This window comes from Dendropsophus ebraccatus, chromosome 12 (assembly GCF_027789765.1).
Source record: "Dendropsophus ebraccatus isolate aDenEbr1 chromosome 12, aDenEbr1.pat, whole genome shotgun sequence".
Lineage (NCBI taxonomy): Eukaryota > Metazoa > Chordata > Amphibia > Anura > Hylidae > Dendropsophus > Dendropsophus ebraccatus.
The window spans coordinates 64840815-64858353 of record NC_091465.1 but is presented as its reverse complement, the minus strand read 5'-3'; the positions used below and the strand labels follow the sequence as shown (position 1 = coordinate 64858353).

Here is a 17539-nt window from a genome sequence, read left to right as displayed (position 1 = left end):
TTACTTAGGTGTTTCCATACACCTAAAAATTAAATTTTCCTAAAGTAAAACTTGTAATACATCTGTCTAGATGGGAAGGATAAAAATCCCCACCCCTAGCCACTTAAGTTTAAAACTTTTGAAGTCACATCAACCCACATTAGTTTATAAGATGTGAGGTTGGTTTTACCAGAACAATTGTCCTAAAATCGCCCCAAAAACACCAAATGGTAAATTTTCTAGACGCGACGCCAAGAGCTTAAGCTTCATGGAACCCCCTGGTTTATATAATATGTAATCACTCCATGACCTCCAGTTGACAGACGTTAATTATCATTATCTCACATTAAGTCACAGGTCATCATCTGCCATTCGGTAATATTCAATAACCGTGACCCATTGAATTTTAAGTTTCTGAAGCTATGACCCCCATTGACTTCCAGAAATCCCCTGAAATCCTTACAAAGACCCCCTGAAATGCTACGTAAATCTTCATAATACCCATTGACCCCTCTTGACTAACTCCTTGACCTCCTGCTTATTGACATTTTTGGAATCTCCAGCTGTCACGTTGGAATCATTGTTCATTACACAAATGGGTCTCTTAATGTGTTTCTCCCACATTCATGTTATCTGAGGCGAGCAGCAGACGCATTGCATGTCCTCACTCCAGGCGGATCATTATTTGATGGACTTGTAATTTCTAAATGACTGGTCTTGAAAGGATAATGTAGTGGAACATTTCGAGAAATTCTAATTTTTCTTAAACAACAGCCATTACTTGCTAGAAGCCGCCGTGCACTGTATGAATAATTCAAGATGATCTGGCCACTAGGGGCAGTATCCTACTTGGCGGCAAGGACATAACATACATATATTCTGTCAACCGCTGAAAATCACAAGTGTTTACCACATGCTTTCCTTTGCTCTGGGAATTGTAAAGGATCATGTTTACCACCAGGTTGTTTTCCACCATGTTGTAAAATATCCTTCTCTACCCCCCACAGCTATGTGGTCTTAACCTAAAAACATGGTATAAAAGAAAAATTGTCATATACAGTATACAGGCTATTGGGTGCCTAAGAAATGCTGTAAACGCTGTAAATGAAGAACAACCCAAAGTTACACTGACAAACGGTCATCTAGAAGGCTATGGAACATGGCCACTATGATCTGTCACCAACGTTTGGTCTGGTCTTGGGATGTTTTACTGAAAGAGGTAGTCTTTTTGAGATTTAGAACTCTAATGTAGCACAGAGGGCTTCACCCTCCCTAAAATAGTCTTCATTGTTACTCTACCACACTATACATAAGTTTTTTTAGGCTTCAGTCACATCAGGTTTTGGGCTTTCGTTGGGTTGTATGTCAGCACAACATTAAATGCCAACATAGAGCACTATGTGTTGCCAATTGGACCATAGACCTCGGCCAAACATAGTCTAGTTGTGACTAAAGTCGGTCTATTTCCCAAATATACATGCTCTCTGTGATGGACTATTAAACTTGAAGTCCTGAGCGTACTTTCAGAAAATGGCCCACATTTAATCACAGGTGGACTACATTCAGCCCAGTGAAACCTTTGAGCCCACTGGCAACACGATGGAATAAATGGGTGACATCCACCTAAGCATAATGTGAATGGGGTTATAACTTTAAACTTCAAAAACACTCAATATTTTTATTTTTTTTTACTTCCCGTAGCCCTCCCCTACCTAAAACATAACATAGTTTAGCTTCTTATAGTTTTCTTCTATGGTCTTGGTCTTTTGGTGAGAACTTCCTGGCTGATAGTTGACAAACTGGGCCACACTTTATAAGACCTTCACGAAACAGAACTCTCATTCCTTAGGTTAATATAAATGAATATGTCACCTGCGTCTTCTCTGTTACATTCCCGGGTTACAAGTCACCTTCCACCACCCGTGGTGACGGAGATCACAGTAACTACTCTCGACGCGGCCTTCTGCCATCTCGTTGCGTGCATAGATTTCCGAACCTCGGCATACACAATTAGCATTATGTAAATAAAATGAAATCATTCCTGAGAGGACTGTGGAGGAAGGAGGGGGAGGGCTGCATTGCAATCTATCTGTCTGCTGCTTTGTGTGTATGCATTTCAGCCTTTTCTCCAGACCATTTCGCGGTTCAGCTGGAAAAAGGAGAAAAAAAAACCCCAAAGCCGCTTAAGATAAGGCAGAATAATTCTATGAAAAATCGAGCAAATCTCCGTCATATACCTCTAATTAAATTAACATTTCAGACTAACAAGCTAATTAGCTGCAGGGGCGTCACCAGCTCTGAAGTATCCATGGAAACCCATGTCACTGCCGGAACGGACAAGGTTATGGAGGTGTACAGAATGGAGCTGGCACAGCCTCCCCAATGTCTGCTGTAATGCCTTCGGATGTGTAATAAGACACCCCATGGTCCGTTCAAGAATGTTGTAATTGCTTAAACCTGAAACATGGAAAATAATTCAACAGAGAACTTCCACCTAACCAAAGTGTCTCTCCAAAGCCCCCACCATTGATATAACAATCTTAAGGTAGTCATTTACATTCGATAGCTGTCATGTGGATGACCGTTCTGCTGACAGCAATCTCTCCCGAATCTCATGTCCTATCTTCGAGTGTTGTGAATAGAGAAGGGGGTACAGCCGCATGCAGACATTTCATACACCCAAAAAAAATCTAGCATGGCCGATCCTTCTCCACCAACATCATCTACCATGCGAGACCCAGCAGGTCTCAATACAGATTAGTGGGATGGCCAGTCCCATCAAAATCAACAGGTATAGCCGACACATGTCTAATAATTATGGCCACCTTTAGCCCCTTAAACCTGTCAAGATCACATCATTGCTAAAGTGTTGTTCTTACATGGCATATCCGCCCGTCCCATAGACTAAATTTCGCCGTCCACCGAAAGAAATGACATGTCAATTATTTTGGTGGACGCCGGAATCCACCCGCCCATAGAATTGAGTCTATGGGACGGGCAGAGATGCGCGCCGCTGTGAGCAACTGAATCCGCCGGAACTTATCTGCACTGATTTCGTAGTGTGAACCCACCCTAACGTGGCTATTCAAGATTAGAAAAATATGGCTGCATTTTTCTAAAAAAAACATGTGAAGCACTGCATCTCAGCTCAGTGCTATTTTTGACTTTTCTAATCCTGGAAAAACCTCAAATGGTCTTGATAGGGCATGCCTGTGCTATCTATATCCTCGAGAGCAGTGGTGTCCGTTCTGTGGCCTTCCAGCAGTTGCAAAACTCCAATTCTAATCATACCTGGACAGCCAAAGCTTTGACTGGGGGAATTGCAGTTTTCCAAACAGCTGGAGGGCTAAGGGTGGACCCCATAAAGCCACTTCACGTAGGTACTAATCCAACAAGTTGCCAGGTTTTATAGTAATACTACCACTGTCTATGGTCACTTTTGGTCTATCAAATACTTGACAGACTAAAGTTAGCCATATACATAGGTTAGACTGTGAGTATTATGTACCATGCCACCCTACAGTGTCTTCTGCTAGAAACCATATCATTTAATATTTTTACATTTCTTTCTTTTCTCCTGCAGTTTCCCCTACAGCTCGAATCCAAGCCTCCCAGAGCCTGGTGAGGGAAGGAGACCCATTGACTCTGAAGTGTGACATAACTGGGAATCCCAGGTAAGTACCACCTATGTCCATCATACATTGGCCTCAGTCCTGGCACCATTATCACCCCTATTACTGTCACTTTAGTACTTTTTGGGGCTACCATGGTCCTACTTAACCTTATGGTAAAAGCCATCGAATTACGGCCATAAGAAACTACCTACTTGTTGTCTGTGAAAGTTTAGACTTGGAGTATGGCATAAAAAACATAGCTCTGGCTCCTTCCCCAGCCTTACTTCATTGATGGCTTTGGACACTAAGCCAGTCAATATGCTATCACCATGTAAGTGCAGAATTGTTGGGGCCCACAGAAGAAGATCCTGAGGTCCCCCTCCAATTATAGAGATCATGTGACGTCCACATGTTTTTATCATCATACTCAGGACATACCAGCTATAAGGTTTTTTATGAATCGTTCATTAAGAAATAGAGACAAGAAGTTGGCTTTAAAGTCTGTTCTGAATAGAGTAACTTTGACTTGATCTTTGGGGCCCATTACTGGGGCAGGGCTAGGGCCCTCATCCAATCCCGTGCAGCCACTATAATATAATACAATACATATGGAGAGCAGGAAGGGTCTTGACAACCTCTCAGAACACATTTGTGGCTCACAATACTCCTTGTTGTCACCTCTCAAGCTAAATCAGCCATTGTCTTAGCGCACTACATTGAATATACTAAGTCTACTATACTACCGCCCCCTAGGGACATGAATCTGAATAGGTAATAGAATTTCTTTATCTGACTGGCATTGCTATTTATGGAGATCTCCAGAGCTGTCCAAAATCCACTGGTTTCCCGGAGCGCTCGTGACACGCATATAAGATCACCTTCCCGTCTGCCCTGGAAGCGGCAAAAGATTTCACAGTGAAATACGCGTCGAGGAGCGGCAACAGCAGTGTGTGTGTGGGGGGGGGGGGGGGGGGTTTTTGGAAAAAAATAACTACATTTTGTGTTTTTTTGCGACGCTGGAACTATTCAGGCTCTGTTCTTATAAATCGTCCCCACCGCTTCTCTGCAGCCTCTGCACGGATATATAAACCCCACAGACATCCCAATGACGTGCAGGCAGAACATAAAACGTGTTTTAATACGACCTGCACACCCCATATATCTTGCACTGCAGCGGCAGCCAGAGAGAAAGAGCAGACGAACAGCCTCTCGCTGCAGCCCTAAACACCACCAGGAATCCTAATCAGTCCGCTTCTCCAGAAAACCCCATAAAACAGAGACAAATCTTACAGGGCTCCGGGATGCCAGCATAGCACCACATGGGGACATTAATATTCAGCGTGGAGCTATGACTTTAATCTCTGCCGTCCTCTTCAGACCTAATGTGATGCTCCATCCTCCCTAATATCGCTACTTTATCTTTAAAGGGCAACTCCAGGCATGACAGATATTAACATCCGTGGTTCCTATATGCAGCCATAAGTCACAAGGCAAAAAAAGTTTTAAAAATCGGAATTCCTATATAGCTAAATTTCACAGCTGAACTTCTCTCCCAGCATGCCTTGGGAAAAAGCACCACTTTCATATCTTCTTTACAGTGGGAGGAGCTTTCTCATTGTTGTTCTCATTGTCGCCATCTGCTGGGTGGTGAATGAAATATACCTTGTAATATGGTATATGGGGGAATGGCTATGGTTCTGGCTCATATAATGGTTCTGACTTTCCAAGCCCATTACTGCAGTCACTTGAAAACCTATAGGGAGTCTTCTCCCATCTCTATCCCTCCTCCTGTATGGGCATTATGGGGTCTTGTAGTTTTTGCAGTTGGGGAACACTGTTGTCAGAGTCTTAACCTTGGCTTGAGCTATGAAAAGCTACTCCGGAGTGAGGGTTGTCAGTGGCTTCCTTACTTTTAGGGCAGTGCTCCCCAACTGTTGCAAAACTACAACTCCCATCATGCCAGCCTTAAGCTATGGGAAGTTTGTTTGGATGCGGTTTTGCTACAGCCAGAGATCCATCGGTTGGGCAGCTCCCCTATGGAAAATACATATACATTTTTTACTGTATATTTTATCACAGGTGAGGTACTTTGTGCCTCATGTCTCAGCAGTTCCTTATACACATAATATAGGAATACTGTGGCCTAGGCTGTTATATAGCATCTTAGGCTTTGCGTCCACCTTGAGAGTACTCGGCCACCTTTTGGCGCTGATGGAATTCATAGTGTAATCAGTCTGGAGGATGTGAGCAGAACAGCGCGGTAAAGTCGTTTTATTGTGCGAAACCTCTCAACATCTCAGCTGTACAAAGAGGGATACTTGAGTTTTATTATTACGGAGACTTTTCATCTGTTCAGAGACCGGCCTGCACCCCAGCGATTTTCAAGATGGATTATTGTAAAAAAAAAAAAAAAAAACAGCAAGAGGCGGTGTAAACAAAACAACACACAAAAACAGGCAATTTGCAATGTGTGAAGTGGGCGCTGTTAGGCGGTGACACGCATCCTACTTATTGAGCCCTGCAGGTAGCTTCTCTCTACAGTCTGTACGGTCTCTGAGGTAGTAGAAAGTCAACCTGAATATCTAGGATGCCCTGCCCTGATATCTGGGGGCATTGCAAGTGGGTTATGGCGCCACCTTGTGTTGGGGCTGCAGAGCTTTACATTTGTTAACAAGCTGATGTGACACAATGCAATTCAGTGTGGTGGTGACCAGTGTCGGACTGACCCACCAGAGGACTGGAGGATCCTCCGGTGGGCCCCCAGCTTCATAACCTGCATTAACACTGATTAACATGTTGTGCAGGCTCCCAGGATAATTTCCTCTAGTGGGCCCCAGATACCCTAGTCTGACACTGGTGGTGACTGTACTCGGGATGCAGCACAAGTCATGGTGTCAAATATGCCAGGGTTTAGGGCTGTTTTGGAGTCTGACTGTTGCGTAAAAAGCAGTAAGTTGTGCCCAACTATGGTGGTGATAGCAAGGGCCTATAAAGGGCCGAGCAACATGGTCTCTTCATAGAAATCTATCAGATATATAAGGGAAAGAAAGGAGAGAGAAAGAGAGAAACATTAGAGATATAGGAAAGAGATAGATATTAGACAGGTATATACCGTATGTTTGATTGAAAATATTGTAAGTAGTGCTGCTTCGATATCTGTTTTGTATATTTCCATCTAGAAAGATAGATAGATAGATAGATAGATAGATAGATAGATAGATAGATAGATAGATAGATAGATAGATAGATAGATAGGGGATAGATGATCAATATATAGATAGATAGGGGATAGATGGATAGTAAAACATAGATAGATAGATGATAGATGATCGATATATAGATAGATAGATAGATAGATAGATAGGGGATAGATGATCGATATATAGATAGATAGGGGATAGATGGATAGTAGAACATAGATAGATAGATAGATGATAGATGATCGATATATAGATAGATACTGCCTTTGACTTGCTTAGATACTTACGGGCCTCAGTATATGGGCCTCCATTATCAGTAATGTATTTTCTTACTGTGTGATGGGAAATATTGTGCTGCAGATTTGTGCATAAAAATATAAGTAATATGTGGCGAATGTGCTGAGCGCATCTATAATGTTCTTACAGCCATTGTGTGTATAATAAAGCAGCTGATGGCTTACTGAATATGCATATGCTTGATGATGGCAATGCGTTCTGTGTATACCAGCAAAAAGCTGCAGATCCATCCCCAATATGGTGTCACTGTACACTTAAAGGGAAACTCCATTTTAAAAAATATTATATTTCCGGTGCCCAGTCTGCTTTTACTCACTATGTTCAGTGATTCCGCACACCTTGTGGTCACGTTTATCACGTACACCATGGAAAAAGCATGCACCAGTGGTAAGTCCCGCTCGCCTGGGCTTAGATCAGACTTAAAGGGAACCATTCACCCCGTGGCCCCCGTTATAAACAGACAAACAGTCACATAAAGGTCAATATACTTACCATATCGCTCCCGGTCCCGTCCCGGATCTCGTTGTTGACACGGAGAAATCGCCGAATCTTCTTCTCCCGCCCATTATGGTAATGAGCTGAGATGAGTCCAACGTCCATAGGAAACGACGGACGAGTCCAACTTATTCATGAGGTCCTCTTCTCGTCGCCGCCCATCCACGCCTCCTGGAACTTGATTGACGTCTTCAGTCTTCAGTCTCCTCACGAATTCCCGCGCAGGCGCCGTTGCGAAGGTCTCGTCATCTCTTCTGCGCCTGCGCGGTAAACAGGATACGTGCTCTTGACGTTCCTGTGTACCGCGCATGCGCGAAGTCCAACACGTCACCAGCTCTGACAATCGGCGCACGCGCAGTAAACATTGAAGCTGTGGAGCGGCTTCAATTGTGAACTGCGCATGCGCCGAAAACGACCGTCACGGCGCCTGCGCGGGATCCGGCGAGAAGAGAGAAGACGAAGACGAAGAAGACCCGGCGTCAATCAAGTGTCGGAGGCGGGGAGAAGGCTGGACTTCGGGCCGGCGGCGCTCATTACCATAATGGGCGCGAGAAGAAGATTCGGCGATTTCTCCGTGTCAACAACGAGATCCGGGACGGGACCGGGAGCGATATGGTAAGTATATTGACCTTTATGTGACTGTTTGTCTGTTTATAACGGGGGCCACGGGGTGAATGGTTCCCTTTAAAGTGACACTGTACTCACAATCTGACCCCCCCAAACTGCTTGTACCTTCAGATAGCTGCTTTAATCCAAGATCTGTCCTGGGGTCCGTTCAGCAGGTGATGCAGGTATTGTCCTAAAAAACAACTTTTAAACTGGCAGCCCCGTGCCCAACGGGCCTACATTGTGTATGCATTAGGTTGGCACAACCTCTCTGTCCCTCCTCCCCACCCTCCTCATCATTAGGAATGCTCCAGGCAGATTGTCTCCTATTCCCCACCTGTGTCAGTGTTGGTACTGGTGGTATTATAAGGCATCACATGGTGCTGGTATTATGATAGGGTCATGGCAGTATATCTTATGTTTTCTCTATGTGGGAGTATTACATAAGCAGTAGATGCTACTATTATGTGAGCATGTACGGCACTATATGGTGGTATAAGGCATCACATGGCGCTGGTATTATGATAGGGTCATGGCAGTATATCTTATGTTTTCTCTATGTGGGAGTATTACATAAGCAGTAGATGCTACTATTATGTGAGCATGTACGGCACTATATGGTGGTATAAGGCATCACATGGCGCTGGTATTATGATAGGGTCATGGCAGTATATCTTATGTTTTCTCTATGTGGGAGTATTACATAAGCAGTAGATGCTACTATTATGTGAGCATGTACGGCACTATATGGTGGTATAAGGCATCACATGGCGCTGGTATTATGATAGGGTTATGGCAGTATATCTTATGTTTTCTCTATGTGGAAGTATTACTTAAGCAGTAGATGCTACTATTATGTGAGCATGTATGGCACTCTATGGTGGTATTATAAGGTATCACATGGTGCTGCTATTAGAGCTGTATTATGTAAATATATAAATATTATTATGTAAATAATATAAATATTTACTATAATTCCAAAGAAATAAATATTTGCCCCCACCCATGTCTCCTCAGGCCCGCACAGCTCCACATAGTAGTGTCCTTACAGTATGTGGCGGAGGAGGCCCCTTAAATGATATAGAGCTTGGGAAAAAACCCTGATGGTCGTCTGTAATATTCCTAATATTCTGTGATTTGCCTGGGTAACCGTCTTGATCTTGTGTGCAGAGTATCACTTGGCACGAGAGCTGCCCTGTGCCCCCGCCAGCCCATTGTTACACAGAGGAATTAGTTTCTATTATGTCCAAAAGTTAAAAGTAACCACAGGATAAGTTATTAGTGAGCCAAGAGAATGCGGCGGCTGTAAAGCAATCCATCCGGCAAGACGCTCTTCAGTCGCCTCCTCCGTGTCAGCCGGTCACAGCGTCATTTAAGGCTCTTTGTCTGCGCTGAATGAAAACAAATTTGGAGCCTTTTGTTCTGGCAAAGAAGAGAAGGAGCCAGTTGTTCATAAATGGCCATTTCTCTCGTTCCTAATTCTCCCCAGCTGTTTCCCTGTATGCCAACAGCGGCCGCACTTCAGTGGGTCAGCATGCTTTTCCTATATCTCCTCTCCAAATGGGAAAAAAAAATCAGTGATCGGCATTGTGGCAGCCGCTGCCGTTTTCTCATCTTTTATGTATTCAGGTTTTTTGGGTCTGAGAAGTGAAAAAAAAAAAAAAAAAAAAACTTAAATGCAAACTTCTGATCTATAAATCTGAGAATTAGGGAAGTGCCGGCCCCTGAATTCTGCGGGCTTGACATGTCTTTCATTTAAACACTGCCCCCGCTGGCCATATTGTCATGAAAAATGTACGAAAATTATTGACGTAGGATAAAAAATGAACAAGCTTCAAATATGGTTTAGCGTGCCGTAGGCTCGGGCTGCATTATTAAAGACAGATTTCTTCCCTTTAGAGACTTCAGCAAGTCTATTCATTATGAGTTGGGATCCTTAGGCAGCTGGAGAACTTGGCCTCTTGGGATTTGCAGAATATAATACTGCTAAATAACTTATAGATGGGGTTATACTAGATTAGAACAACCTAGCTGCATGCCCTCTATATGTGTGGTATTGCACCCCTTTAAAGTGAATGGAGTTGTAATACTACCCCACAACCTGAGGACAAGTGTGGCGCTGTTTGTAAAAATAAGCAGCTATGTTGTTGTTTGTTTTTTTTCTAATCCTAAAGAACAAATGCATACACAACTCAAGTCATCTAAATCTAGTGGACATCTTCAATATAACTTTACTACTTAGTGGTGATTTACTACCTTATGTAGATTTAAGATCAAGTAAAGAAACATACAGAATTTTCTCTATGCATGGCTCCAGTTTATAGCCAGTTTTATATAAAAAAAAAAATAGGGGCTATTGAAATAATTTGGGGGCTTTGTAGTCAGCACCATGATGCATTTATTCCGACATCTCCTCGGGTGTACACAGATAACGTAGGGGCCATATTTTAGCTATGAAAGTCTTTAGTTCAGGCAATGACATGGATAGTAGGAAGCTCAGCTAATGGGACCTAACGGTATGTGCATACTATAAAATCCGCACATACAGCTTAAAGTGGATTCCGCCATTAGCCACCGCTCCCCATGGCTCCATTCTATGCTCAGGCAGATTCCGCCTTTCGGCCAAAGAATTGACATGTCAATTCTTTGGGCTGATGGCAGAATCTGCCTGAGCATAGAATGGAGCCTATGGGACGGGTGGAACCTAAACTGGGGGCGTGCAGTGGAATAGTGTGCACATACCCTCATCTGCTTTGCCCCTATACAGCTGCACAGGTTGAACCAATCATATGTCCCCCCCTGGGCACCTTGAAGTCTGGCACATCTTCTGCCTCAGGCTAATACAATTTTGCCCTATTATGTCATTCTTAGTCATAGCTTTTCTGGTTGAAAATGATTTGAGCTTCACCTACCAACTAAAAAGATCAGGCAGTGGAAATACAACATGTCTAACCCCTGTCTCCCCTGACATAATTTGTCGGGGGAGAGTCAGGAGACCCCCATACACACAAGATAATCGACAAGTCCCATCAGCATTTATCTTATGTTTATAGGGGCCTTTACTCCTCTCTTTCCATAGAAAACACATGCAAATGCATTAACTTTTTTTTCTAGAAACACTCAAGTCATTCATTTTCATGGGCTATGTCTTGTATTGCAACTTGTTTTTCTGAGTAATTTTATAATTCTAATTGTATGCTACCACCACTAGGAGGAGCTAAATACACCTAGTATTGAAACCAATAGAACTGCAAAATCTGAATGCAGAGCGCTCCCCCTGGTGGTGGCTGCAGGAAGCGTCTGTGACAGTATTGTGACAAGTAGGGATCTAGTTCTGGGCCTGTTAACACCATTGTTGCCTGCCCTTTCTCTACAGTAGCCACAGATAAATTAATATGGCAGCCACCGCTGCTCTTGTAGCGATAGCTACGTATTTGCCCTTTAAACAATGGCGGGTAATGACTCAGGTTGTCCGGAGCTACAGGACAGAGTTTATTAGGCAGCGCTGTGCTGTTAGATAGGGGTTGTTAAGAGGCCGCGCACAATGACTGAGGTTGTTAAGCTGTATTACACCATTACCAAGGTTGTTAAGCAGGAAGGGTAACGCCGGCATTTCTTCTCAGTCCCATGCTACATAAGATGGAGTGTATTAAGCTGTGTGATACTAGAATAGAGTTTATTAAGCAATGCTGTGCTATTGTTGAGCCGCATTGTGTCTTGGCCAAGGTTGAGGAGCAAAGCTTTCCCTTATCACAGAGTTTATTAAGCCTTTCATGATATACTTATAACATGTAAGCGAAGGGAAAAGAAGTTCTATTTTCTATCAGGTTCAACCATCCTGTTTGTTTAAATTAAAGGAATATTCTAGTTGATGAATTGGAGAGTATGTATGTGATGAGAAAAAACCCTAAAGAGAAAAAGTGTGCATTGCTAGCCTCCAGAAGGCGTGTGGGCTATCATGTGGATCATCCTACCTCAGGAGAAGAGTTACTTTCTCCTGGGTGCTATTAAGAGTGGGAACTAAGGAACTCTAGTAGTAACAAACACAAGATAGTGATAACAGATACTGAACCTATGTACAGGACAATAACTGCTATCATACTGCATCCTGTCTATAGAAGAATATAACTACTATAATACTGCTCCTATATTCAAGAATATAACTACTATAATACTGCTAAGTACAAGAATATAACTACTATAATACTGCTCCTATATTCAAGAATATAACTACTATAATACTGCTCCTATATCCAAGAATATAACTACTATAATACTGCTCCTATGTACAAGAATATAACTACTATAATACTGCTCCGATATACAAGAATATAACTACTATAATACAACTGGTGAAGTGGATCTGAGTTTGCACCAAAGTCCAACAGTATGTGCTATATACCCATGAGCTAGGATGTATAGGATGAGGGTTCTAGGCAACGGAGTGCAACATGGATGTGCAAAAAACTACAAAAGTGCAGGTATAGTCCAAACAAGGAGAAAAAAGAGCTTGCACTCACCACAAAACGCTGCGGTTATGAGCCATCAGACACCCCTGCCTTCACTTCCCCTCCCCACTTATGTCTATCGAGACTGAATAAACGGATCATAACTGCAGCGTTTTGTGGTGAGTGCAAGCTCTTTTTTCTCCTTGTTTGGACTATAACTACTATAATACTGCTCCTACATACAAGAATATAACTACTATAATACTGCTCCTAAGTACAAGAATATAACTACTATAATACTGCCCCCTATATACAAGAATATAACTACTATAATGCTGCCCCCTATATACAAGAATATAACTACTATAATACTGCCATTGAGACCCTAGGTACAGTTATATTTTCTTCTAAAATAAAGTTATTCTAGACTCCCATCATCCATTATAAACAATCAATATAACTTCTCCTTGTTGTCATCAAGGTCATGGTGGCCGACCTCCACTATGGACGCCACAGTCCCTGGCGCTCTGAAGAGCGCTGCTTCTCCTCATTGTAATGCATAGAAAGCTGATGATCAGTGACATAAGAGCTCATTGTGAGTAATACCGCTCTGGAGCACCTATCAAGTCACAAGTGCTTAACCACGTTGTCTGGTTATGTAGTGTTATGACCCTTATACAGATGTATCTGGGCTGAGTTTGTTGAGTATCTGCGTCGCTGCCGTCTTGTTGAGTTATGGGCCTGTCGAAAAAACCTTCAGGATATAGAAATATCTGCCGATGTATACTGCTATGTGCTCCCACTGGAGCCACTAAGTTTAATGGGCAGTATGAAGTCCACTAGTGACTCTGTTCAGTCCATCTCCCAAATGTGGAAAAGACCCAATAGTGCACCTATTATCCACGCGGATAATTTAGTTTCATCAAATAAGGGAGGTTAATGGTCTGCTACACTTCACAGATATAGCAGAGCTGACTTCATCATCGAAACTGCAGTGCTCTTATGGGCTGTGACGGGGCCTGGGCAGCTACACTCCCAGTGTGGTCTCCATAATGTAGCAGCCTGTGGCTTGACACCAGTCAGTATGTAAAACTTTCAATATACAAGCACCAGAGCACAAAGTCCATTGCGTTAGGGGGGGATATCACCCATGTGTGATGACTGGAGTGTCCCTTTAAGGAGAAGTAGCTGCCATCCTTTGATATAGTCTCCCTTTTCCTTTCCGACTTACCAAAAGGTGAAATATCAAATAGTTTTAAGATTTGCTCTCGGTAACTTCCCCCTAATTAGACATGTAAATTTATCTTCTATAAAGCCGAGCTGCCATGGATGGCCCCTGGCGAAGCGTTTCAGCTGCGTGGCTTCCAGATGAGACGTTCCATATCCCGAAGCTGTTGTGAGCTCTTGCACCGTTGCACAATATGAGATGTAAATCTCCTGCGCATGTGGAGCAGCGTGGCAGTCGCTCGGTAACTGGGAAGCCCCAGTGGTTACAGCCCATTATCACCCTGTGAGTGGCAAGTCTTCTGGAAATAAAAATTCAGATTTCTAATTAAGGTGAGTTGTGGGGGGACAGCTTACAAGAAGAAGGATCGCTCTCCCCCCGGAGGAACACATTACAGCAGCTAAACTATAACACAATAAACTCCAGAAAAAAAAAAGACTCATTTATGCATATGCTTACTAGAGCTACATTGATGCTGAGGGTTACACCTGGCCTGGAAACCATTGAGATGTTATGTACACCATGATATGGGGCCGTAGGGGTTTAAACTTTTTGTTAAAAAAAAAAGCAGTGCCAGTTTAGCCTTCTTCATTTTCAGTTTATGGCCCTGAGCTATATACCTGGGCCAAGGCAGAAGAACTTTTTTTTGCTCTTCTGGGAGCTTGGTCTTTATTGCAGAAACCAATACTAGGGCTTTTTCTAACACTGGTTAATGCCGCGTTACCTTCTGTGTAGGGTACAGATTGGCCCATGTTTAGACCCTATTTCAGTGAAAATAAGACCTACCCCAAAAATAAGACCTAGTGTCATTTTTCAGGCCTTTTGGCTTGAAATATAAGCCCTATTCCAAAAATAAGCCCTAGTTAAAGTCAGCTGACCAGATCCCTGGTGGCTGAGCATCAACCAATCAGTCCCAGACTTGTCCGCCCCCACCTGTTTAACACAAGCTGCAGGGGAGGCAGGAGTGGTAAGAGGATGCACAGTAGGGGACATAGAGGGACAGAGGGTACATGGAGGGTATGGAGGGACAGAGGGTACATGGAGGATATGGAGGGACAGAGGGTACATGGAGGATATGGAGGGACAGAGGGTACATGGAGGATATGGAGGGACAGAGGGTACATGGAGGATATGGAGGGATAGAGGGTACATGGAGGATATGGAGGGACAGAGGGTACATGGAGGATATGGAGGGACAGAGGGTACATGGAGGATATGGAGGGATAGAGGGTACATGGAGGATATGCAGGGACAGAGGGTACATGGAGGATATAGAGGGATAGAGGGTACATGGACCAACTACAGAGGGGGAGATAAAGTATGGTGACTACCTGCAGATGGGAGATGTATACAGTATGGGGGCAGAGCTACAGAGGGGGAGGGAGGTGTACAGCATGGGGACTACCTGCAGAGGGGACATGTATACACTATGGGGACTACCTCCAGAGGGGAGATGTATACAGTATGGGTGAACATGTACAGAGGGGGAGGGTGGTATACAGCATGGGGACTACCTGCAGAGGGAGAATGTATACAGTATGGGGGAAGAACTACATACGGGGGAGGGAGGTATACAGTATAGGGACTTCCTTGCAGATGGGAGATGTATACTGTGGGCTAACAGGTACAGAGGGGGAGGGAGGTATACAGTATGGGGACTACCTGCAGAGGCGGGAGGTATACAGTATGGGGCAAGAACTTCATAGGGAGGGGAAGTATACAGTATGGGAGGCCTTTCTGCAGGGGGGAGATATACAGTATGGAGCCTTAACTTACTGTATAGGAGCCCAAAGCGTTGGTATATACAATATGGCAGCTAATTACTGAGTGGGGCTACAGTGTTGGGGCATACTGTGTTTCTCCAAAAAATAAGACCTACCCCTTTTTTTGTTAAAAAAAAAAAAAATATATATATATATATATATATATATATATATATAATGCCTTGTCTTATTTTCATAGAAACACAGTATAAGGCCCAGCATGAGCAGTAAGCAAGCAATACAAGGCTAGCCAATGATGCCATCATTTGTCAGCTGCTTATCCTCTATTACACAGAATACGTAATACAACAAAACATTACGATCAGCCATGACGGCACTGGCAAACGTACCAAACTAAAACCACCAACTGTTCACAAAGCCTATTCACATATATGAATTAGCTTTTGTGAATGCTTTCACAATCTAGCCTATAGGTTATATACTCAAACCAGTTTGTAAAGTTGTTCCTGTAGGTGCTCCATGAAGATGATAGGGCCTATCTGCACCCTCCATTAAAATGAATGGAAACCGTAAGATAAATTTGCTTAGCTAGCTCCTAGACGGCATGTGGGCAGTCGTCATCGGAGTGTCTTTTCCTTATACATAAAGCCTAGAATACTTCAGGACGTGACTAGGGCAGTAACATACTGTAGACAGCAATGTAATTTACTGTGCTGCATTAACGTCTGAGGACTGTTCAGTCTGATATGCGTAGGCGTTTCGCCATTATCACTGTATTCTGCATCTGTGACCTGTTAAAAAAGACAAAGTATTTTATCGACACAGCACTTGCCCATGATTCATTTGTTAGGAGTAGAGATGAGAGACCTTACAGTAAGCCTGTTCTCTAAGTAAAAATGGTGATGTAGTCGTACCTAAGTTTTGCCACTAGATGACGCTAGTATGTATATTGTATGCTTAAGTATTGCACAGCTGTAGTTCTCAAGGGGCTATTGTTGTTTGTGATTTGTGAACCAATGAGAGCTCTTTCCTCTTCTCTACCTATCTCTTTTCTCCTTCTTTCTCTACACTCTCTTCTCACCCACTCACAGCAGGTATTACATACCCTGTAGAAGGTAGTCACATGGGGAGAGGAAGTGTTAGTGAGTCTTAGTTTGGTTCCCGTACAGAGAGGACACAAGCCAGAAGGGTCCCCACAGCAGTCACGGTGGTCCCTGGCTTATGTGAGGTCCCCTGTTAGAGGACAAGTCCAGTGTAGTCTAGTCTACAGACGCACATGAGAACGGATACCTTCTTCTTGAAAGCAGCACTTGTCCTCTCTAAGAGTGTTTAGCACTGCATAGTGTGTGCAAGTCAGGGATCATCCAAACTTGCGGCGCAGGTGTAACCAGGAAAATTTGGCCACTCTACTCAACCCAGGTAACAAGGTCTGGGGCTTGTGTCACCCTCTAAGAGGGGTCACCTGACACTGGTGGGCAATAGGTGGTGTAAAGACCAAAGAGTCAAAACACTAGCACAAGTATTCTACCTATTTTACTTCTAAAGCTCCGGCAGAGCACAGTACTACATTGGGTTGGGACTCTCTCGACATCCTCCTCTCTACTCTTCTGCACTTACTCTACTTCTCAGCACGCAACCAAGCCAGCACGGCTATTCTACCCCTCAAGCTCTCAGCACAAGTCTTGTCAGTCAAGTCCAGAGTGTATTGTCAAGTCAGAAGTCCATTGTATATCACTGTATCAAGTATTTCCAAAGTAAAAGAGAGTTTATTTATGGTAATGTGACTCAGTGATTATTAACTAAGCACCGACACAGTAATTACACCTTCCTTGGGTCATCTCCCCTTTCTGTGGGTGGCGGTACCAATAGTCTGGGTGGATCACAACTCTACTCCGGACCACCGTGATAAGCGCCCAATAGCCAGCCTCCCTCAAATAAAAGCAGGTATGCC

General features: G+C 43.5%; 1 protein-coding gene across 1 annotated transcript in view; it reads left to right on the top strand.

Annotated features, from left to right (window-relative positions):
• Positions 1–17539, top strand: part of CADM4 (cell adhesion molecule 4) — a 277306-nt gene that overhangs the window by 253512 nt on the left and 6255 nt on the right. Inside the window, exon 6 of the mRNA XM_069946938.1 lies at positions 3563–3653. Within this exon, the coding sequence (XP_069803039.1) occupies positions 3563–3653 (91 nt within the window). The remainder of the gene's footprint in view (positions 1–3562; positions 3654–17539) is intronic.